The sequence below is a fragment of the Nicotiana tabacum genome, chromosome 6 (assembly GCF_000715075.1).
Source record: "Nicotiana tabacum cultivar K326 chromosome 6, ASM71507v2, whole genome shotgun sequence".
Taxonomy (NCBI): Eukaryota; Viridiplantae; Streptophyta; class Magnoliopsida; order Solanales; family Solanaceae; genus Nicotiana; species Nicotiana tabacum.
Window position 1 is genome coordinate 8,667,399 of NC_134085.1, and position 15,130 is coordinate 8,682,528.

Below are 15,130 nucleotides of genomic sequence, written 5' to 3' on the forward strand. Positions count from 1 at the left end.
TCAGATCTTCATCTTTCGGCACCACTTGATACCTCCCAAGTTGCCTCAAAACCCGATATGGTGCGTAGGGTTGGATGCTTTTAAGTCCCATCAACAGAAAGTGGGGCCTGGTTGCTGGCATGTATATGATTTCCTCAATAGGCGACCATCCGAGCGTCCACTGGATTTGGCTAGCAGTGAGAGTTCGGAAAAATGAGGTCCATGATGTGACGCCTTCAGGTAGATTGAAACTTTTGACTCTAGTGTAGAATTCTCCAATACAAGTCTTCTCGGGCGAATCGTAGCCCAAGAGCGGAGAGCGGTGGCATAAGTGATCGGTCATCCATATTTGCAACAGTAGGTTACATCCTTCGAAAAAGTCGCCCCTGGCTCGACAAGCAGTGAGAGCCCGGAAAATGTCAGCCATAATCATAGGTGCCAGAGTACTTTTATCTTGGGTGAGCAAAGTACTGACGACCCCAGCTACTTTTAGATCGATGTTGCCGTCCTTCCTTGGGAACACTATAAGACCTAAGAAGGCTGTCATAAAAGCTAACTGCCTGTGTTCGTCCCACTTTTGTCGGTTGCCTTTACTACACAGTTTGAAATCCGGCTTATTGAACCCGCCCTCATGACCATATCTAGCATACATGAGATGGAGACTGCAGAAACCTTTGGCAAGATCTGGATGGTGAAATGTTCGGGGTATTTTCAGAAAATATAGAAACCGGTGTACCGTGACGGCCCTAGGTGCAATCAAGTATTTGAACCTTAATGGAGCTTCATCACCCCCAATGTATCCCGCTATTTCCTCCAACGTCGGGGTGAGTTCGAAGTCTGAAAAATGAAATACATTGTGCGCCGAATCCCAGTAAGTGACCAATGACCTGATAATATCGCCCCGAGGTTGAATGTCTAGTAAATCCGGGAGATTTTTCAGATATTTCCTTACTTTGCCTTGTCCCTCCTTGCCTAAGTCGTTCCACCATAATCGCAACTCAAAAGGGATCTTGGTCATTATTGAAAACGGTTCGTTTTGTATCGTGCTCATCCTGCACATTTATTTAGGGTGATAAAGTTTATTAGACTCAAAAATTAAAATTATCTAGATTCTCTTTTTTTTTTTTTGCAAAAACGGGAGGTTGGACCCGACGAGGGTTGCCTACGTATCTCACCCCGTGCGAGAATCAAACCGGCGTAGTTCGGTCGGATCAAAATAGGGGAAACAAAAAATAAAATCCTCTAAAGAAAAGAAGAATAACCCCCTTTTTTGAAATTTTGCTATATTATTTTTTTTATATTTTTTCATTTTATTATTTATTCTTGAAAAGAGACCGAGGAAATATTTACACATTTTAAACTTCCTCTTTTTTTTGAAATTTCGAAAATCTTTTAAAGAGGTGCTACAAATGAAACAATAATTTTTTTTATTTATTATCTATATATTTTTTGGATTTTGAAAGTGATTAAAAGGAATAGTCAAACTGAGAGACAAACTCTTTTTTTTTTCATTTTTTTTTATATTTTAGAAAATTCCGGTTAGGTTTGACATTACTCGGACATGGTTTTTTTCAAAAGAATAAGTAATTATCTCCCTACCCTGCTATTTTCTTCTTTTTTTTTTGGAAATTTTTCGGAAACCGGTCAACATGCAGATCCGAAGCAAATAGATGCGCACAACAAACGGGATGCAGAAGGATGATCTTTTCATTCCAGGTTGCCTGTCCTAGACGGACCCAACCCCTGTGTTGAGTCCCCTATGTCAAATGCAACATGATGCAGATAAGCGTTCCTACTAGGGATCAGGCATGAGGTTTCATTATACTAAGTTTATAACCTGGGTAGATGTTCTAGACTGTGTACCCGAGCGGACAACTCGGGTCGAGGAGGGGCAACTTACCGGGAACCAAAAGGCCGTCCGGCTTCGTAACTTATCCGTCCTCTTTCTTATTGCAGGTATCGACACTAACAGAATAGGGAGCCTCGACCAGCGAGCTTCTCCCCGGAGGTGAAGAGAGAAGGATTTCGGCACAGTTTATATACAGTTCAGATAATATCAAAGCGGTAAAAGACAACATTTAGCATGTTATGTCAAAACATGTAATAAATATCAGATAATAAAGCCAAATATAACAATTATTCTAAGCTCGAATTCTTGAACCCTGAACCAGTGGTTCTGGGTTCGAATCCCCAGCAGAGTCGCCAGAGCTGTCACACCTCCTTTTTGCGCGCCCGCCCCCGAAGGGTAGAATGCGCGAGGGAGTTTTTCCAATTTAAATGACAATATTCGAAATGAGATTATTTATTTAATTCAGAGTCGCCACTTGGGAAAGGTTAGGTTTTTGGTGTCCCAAGTCACCGGTTTATCTTGAATCCCAAATCGAGGAAATTTTCGACTTTTCCAAATGAAGTCTGCGAACCAGAAATTCTAAGTAAGGAATTCTGTTGACCCGAAGGAAGGTGTTAGGCACCCTCGAATCCCGTGGTTCTAGCACGGTCGCTTAAATTGTTATAATGGCTAAATATCTGATTTAAATACATGTCGTGACTTATGTGCTTTTATTAAGTTTAAACCGCTTTTATTATTATTATCATTTATTTTTATAGAATTGCAACGTCGTGAAAATGCATCTCGAACCACGTCACAATCAATGCACCCGTAGTTATCAATACATTTCGACTCTGTTGAGATTTGGATTCGGGTCACATCAATGTGCACCCGAGTTTAAGAATATAGTTTAATTAACCCGCGCCTAAAGAGTCTAACGCGTTATTATTTTTTTTTTGAGAAGGCCATGAAATTCACTAACCGGCCTGTCCTGAATTCTAAGTATTTATTATGGCTAGTTATTGAGGGCCCCGCAATTTTACGTTTTTATTTGGCGAGGCTCGTCTCTATTTTAGAAAGGATATCCTAAAGTGGCTACATTTCTAATGCGTTTGTCTCTAAAACTAGAAGAAAAAGGTACATGCTAATTTAATTATATGCTTTGGCCTAATCCGGATTCTTATGATTAATTATTTACAAAGTTGAGAAAACATTATACTTCAATGGAAAAATGCTTTAATTTGACAAAGAAATCACATACGAGCTAACGAAATACAACACTTAATCCGAACAAACATCTTTAAGTCGAATTTAGATTAACTTGCTTAAACAGGGTTAATAGAATTCCTTATTAAAGAATGTTACCGATAATATTCAAAACTAGTCCTATAAACTGCCTAAAGAAATCAAAACTGGGTGATTCAAAATTGTATTATATTTGGCTAGATTTAACAGCCATTTGCCCCTACTTATTCAAAGCATGCTGAAAGAGTGAATTTAATTTTAACAATCGCACTAAATAGTTCACATTCCATGAGTTATATTTACATCCTGTATGCTACTAAACGAATCAAATACCACAGTTTCAAATCAACATAAACATTAATTAAGTACAAACTTACTAATGTATTCTCTATTAGGCTACAAATTAAAGGATTTATATAACTTAACAATATTCGCAAAGCTATAAGTAAGGCAATAGATGATTGAAAATTCTTCAGATCTTTCGATTCAACTTTCATTGCGACATCAGTTACATCAGACAGATTCGAAGTGTGTACCTGAGGAGATGCTTACAATGAAATAAGTAGGGGAGTCAGTTGAGCAGCAATGTAAACGAAACAGCGACAGTAACAGATGAACAACAACAGGACCAATTCCAATGCAAGATGCAATTATAGACAAGGGAAGAGGCAGCAAAATGACAGCAATAAACAGGGGAGCAGGATCAGGACTCAGACAAACCAATTCCAAGAGAATCAACCAATGCAAACCAACCAATAAACTCAGCTGATACTTAAAAGAAAACAGAATTGACTAAACAGGTTCAACAAACTAGGAATCGAACAAACAGCAAGAAAAAGAAAGCAGTTTCTGCTTTCTGTGTATCCCTCTCCCTATTTCCTTTCTTTTCAAAATCCAATATCTGTCTACAGTTTTGAGATTATACTTGAGTTATCAGAAAGAAACCTTTTCCAATTTTTACTGTTTTTCCAGAACATCCAGTTCCCCAAAATTCAGTCTGAGTTCTCCCTCCCTAATATCAGATGTATTAATGTCTATATATTATCCAATCTCCTCTGAGTTTTATGTGTGTCCCCTCTTTTATAGCCTAAATTCAACCCTTTAACAGCCCGTTAGACAATCAGCACACCCCTCCCATGTGCTCTCCTATTTTCAGATTCCACTTAGCTAATTAAGTATAAATAAACCCCATGATATTCCCTGGCAGACTTACTTTTGAGTAATGTTTATCATTTCTGAAACTAAAGTAGAGTATGGGCAGCAGAATGTAGTCTGACAGCATATGCTGTCAAACTATTTTAATCAAAAAAGGGGCTTTTGTGCACATATTGTGCCCCAATGCCCATGCCCTCCAATTCAGACTGTAACTAACAATCTGACCCTTTTATTTCTGATCCAAATTGACAATTATAAGCAGCTACACTCAATTTCTAATAGATTCAGGCAATGCTTAACAGAAGCAGGTCAATTTGTTATTGATCAGACAGCTGAAACTAATTGACGACACATGTCGACTCGACTATATTAATCATAACATGTACAATCGTAGCCAAAATCAGATGTCTAATAGTATCGAACACATGACTCGAGTCATACTGACCCAGCAGAATTGTACTCGAGGAATCAGTTAATCAGTCAAATTTGAAATTCAGCTAATTGCACAGCACATACATACATACATATTATCAGTGAATAGAAGAAGGCCTTTAATCAAACACATAGGTTCAGGAAAGGTGGACAGGATACATTTGGTAAAATTCAAAACACAAATTACACAAAACATGAACAGCCCTTTAAACAACACATGGACTAAAAATAAAGAAAAAGGAAAACAAAAACTCACCTAAAATCCCGAAAAATCAAAAGTCTTAGCTTGGATTCGAACAGACCCTTCTCAGGGTTGAACGGACTTTAATCGAAGTGTTTCTCAAATGAGAAACACTTCGATTAAGGTCCATTAGACCCCAATTTCTTGGTTTGAACAGGCACGGAACAGGCACGAGGAAACCTAGGGTTCTAGAGGGCAGATTTGGGTTTTGGGCTTTCTTGGTTAGATTCGGACCAAACCAAGCATGGTTTGGTCACGAGGGGGGTCCGGGGACTATCTGGTATGAAACTGGGGTGCATCGGTGTAGATCTAGTTTTGCTCGAATCTTCAAATGAAGATTCGAGAACCTAGGGGATGATTCGAACTAAACGGCCAACAGATCAATGTTCAGGGTGGTGAGGGGGTTCTATGGTGTTCAGGTGGAGGTCACCGGCGTTCATGCCGCCGGGTTTCTGGTGAAGGGAGATGGGGGCGGCTCTAGGGTTCCGGGGTTCTTGTGAAGATGATGAAAGCTGGGGTATTGGATAGGGGGCAGGGTACGAGTGGGAGCTTATATATGGAGTGGATGAACGGATCCTGGCCCTCGGATGAGACACGATGAAGGGCCAGGATCCTTCAACTAATAGGAAACGGTGTCGTTTCAAAACTAGAGGGGGTTGGGTCGGTCCGGGTGGAATGGGTCGGGTTCATCAGTGGGTTATAGGGAAGTGATCTTGGCCGTTGATCAATCTGAGATCAACGGCCCAGATCAGACTAGATTAAAACGACGTCATTTGGACGTTCTTGAAGTAGGCTGGTCTGGACCGGGGCAAGCACGGGTTTTGGGCTGAGTTGTTTGGGCCAATTTGTTTAAAATTGGACTGGCCCAAGTCCGAGAATTCTTTCTTCTCTTTTATTATTATTATTTTTTTATTTTTTATTTTTTTTGAATTAATTTATCAAATAATACCATATAAAACCATAAACAACATTTTACATACAATTGACATTAATTATACTAACATCACTTAATGACAGAAATAAAAATGAAAGATGCACATTTTTTTTATTTATTTTTTTATTGAATAAAATAAACACGGACGGGATTACAGATAACTAACGAATATGCCACACAAAATCCAAAACTTGTACAGCAGGACCATTTGTCACATTTTTTATTTCTTTTGGAGCGATTGTCGCGCGAAACAAAAATCACGTGCTCACAGGCTTAAAAATTATTTCTGCTGAAAAACCATTTTTTTAAGCAAATCCGAATAGGCTCATATTTTGTTTTTTATTATATTATTTATTTTGTCTTTTACTTTTTCCTTTTATTTTTTCTTTTTCTTTTAATAATTTTTAGTCTAACTTTTTTATGTTTGCTCATTATACGCGTGAAGTTTACGCATTTTGTCTAACTCGGTCTTGAAGTTGACACATATATGATAAGAGTGGTTTAAAGTAATATGTTTAAATAACTATGAGTGTTTGAATAAAACTTTATAAAGCATCGGGGCCGGAATAACAAAACAGAATAATTAAGAGTGTGCCTAAAAAAAAAAAACTTCCGTATATTCCAAAATTGTCCTTGTTCACGTGCCCCTAGAGCCACTACATATATAGACACATCACTGCGAAACCCTAAAACCTCTTTTTTTCTCTTTCTGCCTCTCTTTGCTTAATTTGGGGTGTAAAGGGGTGAGCAAGTTTCAACTGTGCAGCCATGGCTCTGGTATGTTTCTTAGATCTTCATTCCTTCCTTTTGATGTTAAAAAAATAGATCTGAGTTTTCAATTCTTTATGATTTATAGCTAAAGATTTAATCTTTACTACTGGTTTTTCAACCTGTTAGTATATCTCATGTTCTTTTGGTTGTGGGGTTTGTAGTGTTTATTGAATTATTAATGTACTTTATTTTGCTAAGTTCTTCATCTTGGTGTCTTTAATAGTTTTATTTGGATTTTTTTTGAGTGTAATATGAATTTTATAATTATAATATCTAAGTGAAGGTTAATTATTTGCTGAATTTTCCATCTGCCTATGCCTATTGGCTATTTGAAATTGTCTTCTCCTAAAGTTTTTTGCATGTATGAATCACTCAATTAAGTAGAGTGCGTATCACTGTATTGGCTGAACTGTGAAGTCCTTTTTTTCTCCTTTTCTAGATAGCATTTGACCCTCTTGCACGCACCTTGACAATTCCACTGATTACTTATTACGTCGCACTATCACAAGTACCGGTAACTTTGCCCACCAAGAATTAAGCAGACACGTAGTTCTTGTTTTTTTGGCCTCTGCTGTCGTTTGAACATGTGAACTCATGGTTTTCCTCCCGCTTCATTGACCACTAGGCAACACCCTTCAGTGCCTTGCCTTGAGTGGGGTGAATCTTTTTTCTATTTAGAGAGAAGGGGCTTCACATTCTTAGTATGAGCCTTTGTTTTTAGTTGCTCTGTCCTATAAGCATCTCTTTTCCCTTGAGAAAGACACCTTACAAAGAAGACCAGGTTCTGTATGCGCCGAGTCAAATGGCATTCAAATTATTATTTTTTATTATAAAGAATGTGGCATCTTGAAAGTTTTTAGGATTTTTGAGGTGTTTAACTTGATGATATAGATATATTGTGCCTTTATTGAATCTGTTGGAGTGGAGAAAACATCAGAGGACGCAAATCTATTTGGATTGTTAGCTGAGAATTGAGGTTCTGCGTTATTTTTTTTCTTACAACAATAATGGTGTTCCGATTGATTAAAATGGGACATTATACATGAATGCTAGAAGCTTTTCCTTAGCTACTTTTTCAGTAGCAGAACTCTCTTAAGAACAAGTGCAGATGATATGTCCAATTGTATTCTGTTCTTCTTGGGGATGAAATTTCTTGACAATATCCTCGCATTTAAATTTTCTTCATTATATATGTTGCAGGTTTTGCACTCGACAAATAACAACAAAAATGCCTCAAAGGCACTCATTGCTGCTGAGTACACAGGTGTAAAGGTTGAACTTGCAAAGAATTTCGAGATGGGTGTATCAAACAAGACACCTGAGTTTATCAAGATGAATCCAATTGGGAAGGTATGTTATTATTCTACAGAACCCTATATACTTTCTCATGTACTTCAGACAAGGTTTTGCTAATCTTGGTTGGTGTGTGCTTTTTGACCTGTAGGTTCCTGTGCTTGAAACACCTGATGGCCCTGTTTTCGAGAGCAATGCTATTGCACGCTATGGTGAGGCTATTTCTCATTTTCTTTTATTTGACTTATGATCATATAACAGAAATAAGTCTGACATTGACCTCCTTTAATTCATGCAGTAACTAAATTGAAGCCTGACAATCCTCTCTTTGGCTCTTCGTTGATCCAATATGTATGTATTTTGGTTTCTTAGTTACATTTTTCCTTTGTGAAATTCTTATTCCTCAATTTATGTTCACTTTCTTCTTGATAGGCTCAAATCGAGCAATGGAATGATTTTTCTGCCACTGAAATTGATGCAAACATTGCGCGATGGCTGTACCCACGCCTTGGCTATGGTCCATACATTCCTCCAGTATGTCTCGTACTGTGCACTATTTAATAAAATTATTCTGAAACAATAGAAAAGGTAAATCAACTGAAAATCTTCTTGTTTTGCAAAAAGGCTGAGGAAGCTGCAGTAGCTGCATTAAAGAGAGCTCTTGATGCTTTGAACACCCATCTTGCATCTAACACGTACTTGGTTGGAGAGTCAATCACATTGGCCGACATTATAATGGGCTGCAACTTGAGTATTGGTTTTGGTATGATAATGACTAAAAGCTTTACCAAGGAATTCCCACATGTAGAGAGATACTTCTGGACTGTGGTTAATCAGCCAAATTTCTGCAAGATATTGGGTGAGGTGAAACAAGCTGAATCTATCCCAGCGCCCCCATCCAAGAAGCCTGCACCGGCGAAGGAACCTTCAAAACCCAAAGCAAAGGAGGAGCCAAAGAAAGAGGTTAAGAAGGAAGAACCAAAGTTTGAAGAGGAGGAAGAGGCACCCAAGCCTAAGGCAAAGAATCCTCTTGATCTATTGCCTCCAAGTAAGATGATTCTGGATGAGTGGAAGAGGCTTTACTCCAACACCAAGACCAACTTCCGCGAGGTTGCCATTAAAGGTATATTTTAGTTTTTTCTGTTTTGTTACCTATCTTTCTTATCAAAAGCTTAGTGAGATTTCTCAGTGTTAGTTATTTAAAGATATTTGCTTTCTCCAATCAGTGCATGTTTAGTTTTTCTTAAAAAGTAACCTATAATTTGTTCAAGGAGAGGAAGGTCCCCGAGAGTTGTTCCTTTTTTCATTGTTGAATCTCTCGTTTGAATGATCAATTTATGATCTGCTGTATCTGATTAATCACTAATCTTTACAGAAAATTTTATCTTCTGACCATTTTTAGTTTCAAGTATAGGTGGAGAATTTGGAAATCTAGCAATAGAAGAGGAAATTTTCCACTTCTTTAAGAAAACATTTGAACTGGTTCCTTGTGAGAATCTTACCCCGTACTGTTCTTGTTTTGCAGGTTTCTGGGACATGTATGATCCCGAAGGATATTCTCTCTGGTTCTGTGATTACAAGTACCAGGATGAGAACACTGTTTCCTTTGTAACCTTGAACAAGGTTGGTGGTTTTCTGCAGAGAATGGATCTGGCACGCAAGTATGCTTTTGGTAAGATGTTGGTAATTGGTTCTGAGGCCCCATATAAGGTGAAGGGCTTGTGGCTTTTCCGTGGAAAAGAAATTCCCAAGTTTGTTATGGATGAATGCTATGACATGGAGCTCTATGAATGGAAGGAAGTAGACATCAACGATGAAGCACAGAAGGAGCGTGTCAACCAAATGATTGAGGATTACGAGCCCTTTGAGGGAGAGTCTCTGTTGGATGCTAAGTGCTTCAAGTAAACATTTTGTTGCATTCGGCGATGGTTCCTTTCCCCTGAGGTTGTAGTTTACCTTGGTTTTGTCCTCCCAAATTTACTTAGATTCTTGTTTTGAAAACTTATCTTGTCTTTTTTGAGAAAGGTTAAAACATATGTTGTCTTAAGAGGTTTTCTTGTCTTTGTAGTAGTATGTTTTCTAAATTATCGGTTTGACAAAGAGAACTGGGATATATTTTTGATTGAGTTGTTTATCCTTTTCCAAGTAAAGCAGTTTTGGCAGTGCTTCATTCACATGAATCACCTTTTGCAACTTGCATGTTAACTTGTATAAGGTGGATTAATTTTTCTTGATTTTTGTGTTTGCAATAGAAGCATAATCATTAGGCATTAAAGACTCTCTGCCTTTGGTCTAGTGGTACTGTCGTAAGATATAGGTGTATCATATTATACATGGTAGGGTAGCCTGGTGCATTTATGCGCGGGGTTTGGGAAAGGGCCGTACCACAATGGTCTATTGTATGTAACCTTACCTTGTATTTTTGCAAGAGGCTACTTCCACGGCTCGAATCCGTGACCTCCTGGTCACATGGTAACAACTTTACCAGTTACATCACGGCTCTTCTTCCATAGTATACATGGGTGAAAATCCGTATTATACATGGGTGAAAAATATATTTAACTGGAGAAAAAAAGAGAATCATATAATTCTTAGGCAATATATTCGAGTAAAATGAAGGATAAATTCAATTCTGCAATGAAGATAGCTCAGTTTGTGCTATGGAGAAAACTGGGGCAATAGTGAGTTCTCACAGTAAGCAAAGTTCTAACTGATTTAAAATTCCTAAGTACTATTAGGAAAAAACTAATATGAATATATTATAGTTATGTTATATAATACAAATAAGAAAAGGATTAATAAGTAGAATTATAGGTGATTACAAAGTTCAAAGTAATAAATGTAATAGAGTTCGTATTGTATTTGAAGATAGTAAAATACATTTATTTATGACTAAACGGTAACTGTGAAGTAGGACTCTCCTTATATAGTGAAGCTTTTTAACCTTTTAGTGTGCGCAGTATTGTTTTAGAACAGAGGCAATTTAATTACAGTAGTATATAAGGGAAGTTATACTGCCTTTTTTATATTTTTCTTCTTTAATTAAATTAATAGCCTATGATAGTTTTGAGCAGCTACGTTGACTGTTTACTGATCTCCATTGCTTTCTATTCTGATCCAATATAAAGATTCGCCGGGAAAAGATATAAACACAACCACACAAGTTATCCTACATGCAAAAGATATCCACGACAATATTCTTAAAGTTGTGTTTTTTGAACACATATTTTTCTTTATTTTATTTTTCAGGTGAACGCTGCACGTATTTTATTAGACAAAGAAGATGAACTTATGCTAAAACATGATATAACTACAAAAAAAAAAAAAAAAAAAATTAGCTCGCGAATCTGTTGCTAAATTGCTTGTAGCTAACAATTTTTTGATAATATATCGCTAATCAAGCTGTATATATATAGCTATAGAATTTGTCCGTCACCAATTTTTTAGCTACAGAATTTAACTGTCACCATTTTTTTTTTTTTTTTTTTTTTGTACTGCATTAATCATGCAAATTGAGTAGTTTAATCTTAAACCGTGAGGAATGACTTCAAGCTGTCCAGCATGCAGTATTGCTTTATGGAAATAAAGGAGAAATAAGAGGAGTGACGTGCCTAATAATAAAGGCAAAGTTTCCCAAAAATTGCTTTGATTCCTTGTGAAGAGGAAGATAATTTACACACACACTGATGAGTTATGGGAGCCCATTAGTTTTTGCTCAAACGCCATATTTGGTGCTTAAAATTCATCAAATATGTAGAAATATTAAATTTAAAACCCTTTAACTAACACTTAAAGTCGTATATTAAATCCAGAACCCATAAAGTTAAAATCCTAGCTCCACCTCTGCTCTCCATCTTTAATGAATTCTGGGGTTCAAATTTTGAGAATGAAATACCCTTGCTAGGGAGCGCTATATCTCCAAGCAGGAGAACCAAAAGTAATATTTTAAAATTGAAAAGTTTCTTATATATATATTGTGTGTGTGGTGGGGGGGGAGGGGATTGAAGATGTGTTTCTTGTTTTTCATGTTGGATTGTGATTTTCTTTGATCTTTGAAAATGCGCAGAAGTTACAGTGGAAATTAGGGATGCATCCCCATCACACTACTTGATGAAGTTTGAATCTTTTTACAAACTATCAGAGAATGATATTGACATGTATGAATCAAATGAATTTGAAGCCTGGGGCTATAAATGGTAATGATACATCCATTGTTATTTTCTCGATTCTTTTGAATTTCCCTCGCATTTCTCCCGAACAAGAATTTTTAGTGAATTTCTAGGGTCTGGACAAAAGCTACTGGTTCACGTGAACTCATAACTTCTAAGCTTGGTCCGCCCTTGTTGATGAGTTCACTTAAAAAGTTGTAGACATACTTGCAGCACTATTCCTAAATACGCGATGGAGAATCAATTAAAGAATTATACTTAGCATCCAAATCGCAGGAGTGCATCATTCTTGAAAGTTAAAACTAGTTGCTACTCATACAGATTACTCATATTGCATTTGTAGTGTATTTGATTGTGTGGTTGGCGGAATTCTCATCATATGAAGAAATAGTTATGTAATTCTAGACATGAATCTAAGAAATCAGGTTAAGATCTACGTTGTACAGATTCTTCAAAATGACGCCGCACCCTTGTGCGATCCTCCAAAATTACGCTAATTTTGCAGGATCCGACAGGCATCCAGGAGAGTCCGATCAACATAGGTTAAGATTATATTTGTCAGTTAAGAGTATAATAATGAATAACTATTATTCGATCCACTACAAGTCAACTCAATACGCGCTTTATATTTAAAAATAGAAGTTAGACTTGATTAGTGCACAATCTTGATGTCGCATTTCCCACAATGTCGTCGTTTTCATGTACCATGATATGAATTTATGGAAATTAATTGTTGCCGGACTTGGTGCAGGAAGTTGATCATCTATCCCAAAGGGGATGACAACATAGAGGGAAACGATTACATCTCCGTCTACTTGGCCATTGCGAATGACAGCTCCTTACCTGCTGGTTGGGAGGCTAATGCTGTGTTTAGCTTCTTTCTGTTTAATCAACTTTGTGACAACTATCTTGTTATACGTGATACATATCGGCTTACCTTCTTCTACTTTACATTCGTTTTTTTTCCTTTTCCTTTTGATCGATATAGAGCATTCTCTGGAACTTCTATGTTCGAAATTTTTCCATCTGAACTCGGACGTAAGATTTTTGTGATGCAATGTATAGGAATGATTATATATGATTTATTGCTTCAGGTCAAGTGTGGCGATTTCACAAGGTCAATTGCAAATGGGGTTTCTCCAAGCTTATCTCTCACAAAGCACTGAAAGAGCAGTCCAATGGATACCTTGTCGATGACAGTATCATTATCGGAGCTGAGGTATTCGTCGTCAAGAGCCAAGGAGTTGGTGAATGTGTGTCGATGTTGGAAGACATCGAGACTAATAAGCATGAATGGAAGATCTATGAGTTTTCAAAATTAGGGGAGTCTTGTTTGTCTAAAGAGTTTACTGTTGGGGATTACAAATGGTATGTCATTGATGTCAGAGGCGGATTAAGGATTTAAATTCTATTGGTTCAGTTGAACCTGGTACCGAAGGGCTGAATCCACCCTTGATTGATGTATTCATATACGTTATATATTTTCTTCTTTGTTTAACTATTTCAGTTTGGTGTTTGAGTAAATAGACGTTCTTATGTCTGGATGCAGGAAAATTCTGCTTTATCCTAACGGTGTTTGTTGTCAAAGGACCAAAGAATCTCTATCTATCTTACATCAGTTGATGCTGAGGGATTTGGTTGCCGGAAAAGGGTTAAGGCAAAATACACCCTTTCTGTCAAAGACCAGATTAATGGTGAACATCACGACGAAGGTTAGTATTTTCTCTTTGTTCCTTAATATAAATTCATTTAGTAGTAGTTGCGTTGATATGAATGAAATCCATTTGATCAACTTTTCCTCCTTATAGGTTATATCTATCTATTTCTGAGCTAAGTGCAGTTCATAAAATCAAATTATTGAATCAGTTTTTTGGTGAAAGAATGGTGGTTTAATGGTGTCATGACTAGTGTTTAATAGTGGTGGAAGAATAGATGCGTGGTGAAGGAGGGGATGATGTTGGCGATGGCTGGGGGAAGAGGGAGGTGGTGGTGGAAGAAGAAGAATTTAGGGGAGGGGTAAAATGGGATAGGTGTGATGAGCAGTGGCAGAGCCACCTTATAGGAATGGGTGTCAAACCACACCATTTCAAAAAGAAAATTTTATATGTATATATACTATGTATTGACTTCCCTTAATTTTCTCGTATGTTTACTTTTATATATTTTGACACCCCTTAATAAAAATTCTGGCTCCGCCACTGATGATGAGGGGGCACGCCACGTGGCATCTACCGCAGTAATATGCCATATGAGATAATATTACCATGGTCGTGATGGAATATATACCACAGCGGAAGCAATAACAGAATCTTATTCACGTGTAATCTAAACAACTAGCACGTATGGAGATTTTAGGGTTACCTCTTGAAGCGTAAACACAACAAATCTATGTCGTTCTCCAGGTCCTCAGTTGATACCGCACACCAGCAGATTTTCACAGTCTTCTACTGTGTTACCCAAACAATAACCGAAAATAGAGAATTTTGGGTGGGCAAAATTCTAGTAGAAACCGCAGTCGGAATCATACCCCAAATGTCCAGCCCTTATATCCATATATATAGATGCGTTTTTAGGCCAAAACCGTTTTCAAAACCTGTTAGGTTTCCTTCTCCCACTAAGTAACAATTTCCACTATTTTCTATTATTAAGGCACAATAGGGACCACAGAATTTAATTAACAAGGCTTCCTATTATGATATTAATTTCGAAATTCTAAAATTAATTTCCATCATAATAAATTACGAATTATTCCACTAAAAATTCGTAATTGCACTCCTTAGTTCAATTTCGAAATTCTTCCATAAAACCTTATTTAACTCCCCATGTTAAGATTCAGATACTAATCAATCAAATTAAATTACTGACTATTTAATTTATTGATTATTTCCTTTAGACTTACACTTAACTTATTTCATGTGTCGGATACAAAATCCACCGGCCGGGTTTACACATGAAAACTTGTAAGCTTTCATAAAGGAGTATCATCAATCTCAAAATCAAGACATGGATTCCATCAACAAATTATTACTTCGCCAATGTATATCATTGTTATCCAATTTACCAGGCTTATTGACTCGCGAAAG

At 37.1% G+C, this 15,130-nt stretch overlaps 2 protein-coding genes across 2 annotated transcripts; both read left to right on the forward strand.

The window, feature by feature from the left end:
- The first annotated feature begins 6,464 nt into the window (after positions 1–6,464).
- On the forward strand, positions 6,465–10,071 carry LOC107788457 (elongation factor 1-gamma 2). Its single transcript, XM_016610135.2, has 7 exons — positions 6,465–6,591; positions 7,786–7,935; positions 8,030–8,090; positions 8,177–8,229; positions 8,311–8,412; positions 8,503–9,001; positions 9,404–10,071. Exons 1-7 carry the CDS (start codon positions 6,583–6,585, stop codon positions 9,781–9,783), a joined length of 1,254 nt encoding a protein of 417 aa, XP_016465621.1. The 5' UTR covers positions 6,465–6,582; the 3' UTR covers positions 9,784–10,071.
- A 467-nt stretch (positions 10,072–10,538) lies between these two features.
- On the forward strand, positions 10,539–13,876 carry LOC107788456 (MATH domain and coiled-coil domain-containing protein At2g01790-like). Its single transcript, XM_075255086.1, has 6 exons — positions 10,539–10,572; positions 11,945–12,074; positions 12,799–13,085; positions 13,142–13,415; positions 13,597–13,759; positions 13,856–13,876. Exons 1-6 carry the CDS (start codon positions 10,539–10,541, stop codon positions 13,874–13,876), a joined length of 909 nt encoding a protein of 302 aa, XP_075111187.1.
- Positions 13,877–15,130: the final 1,254 nt, after the last annotated feature.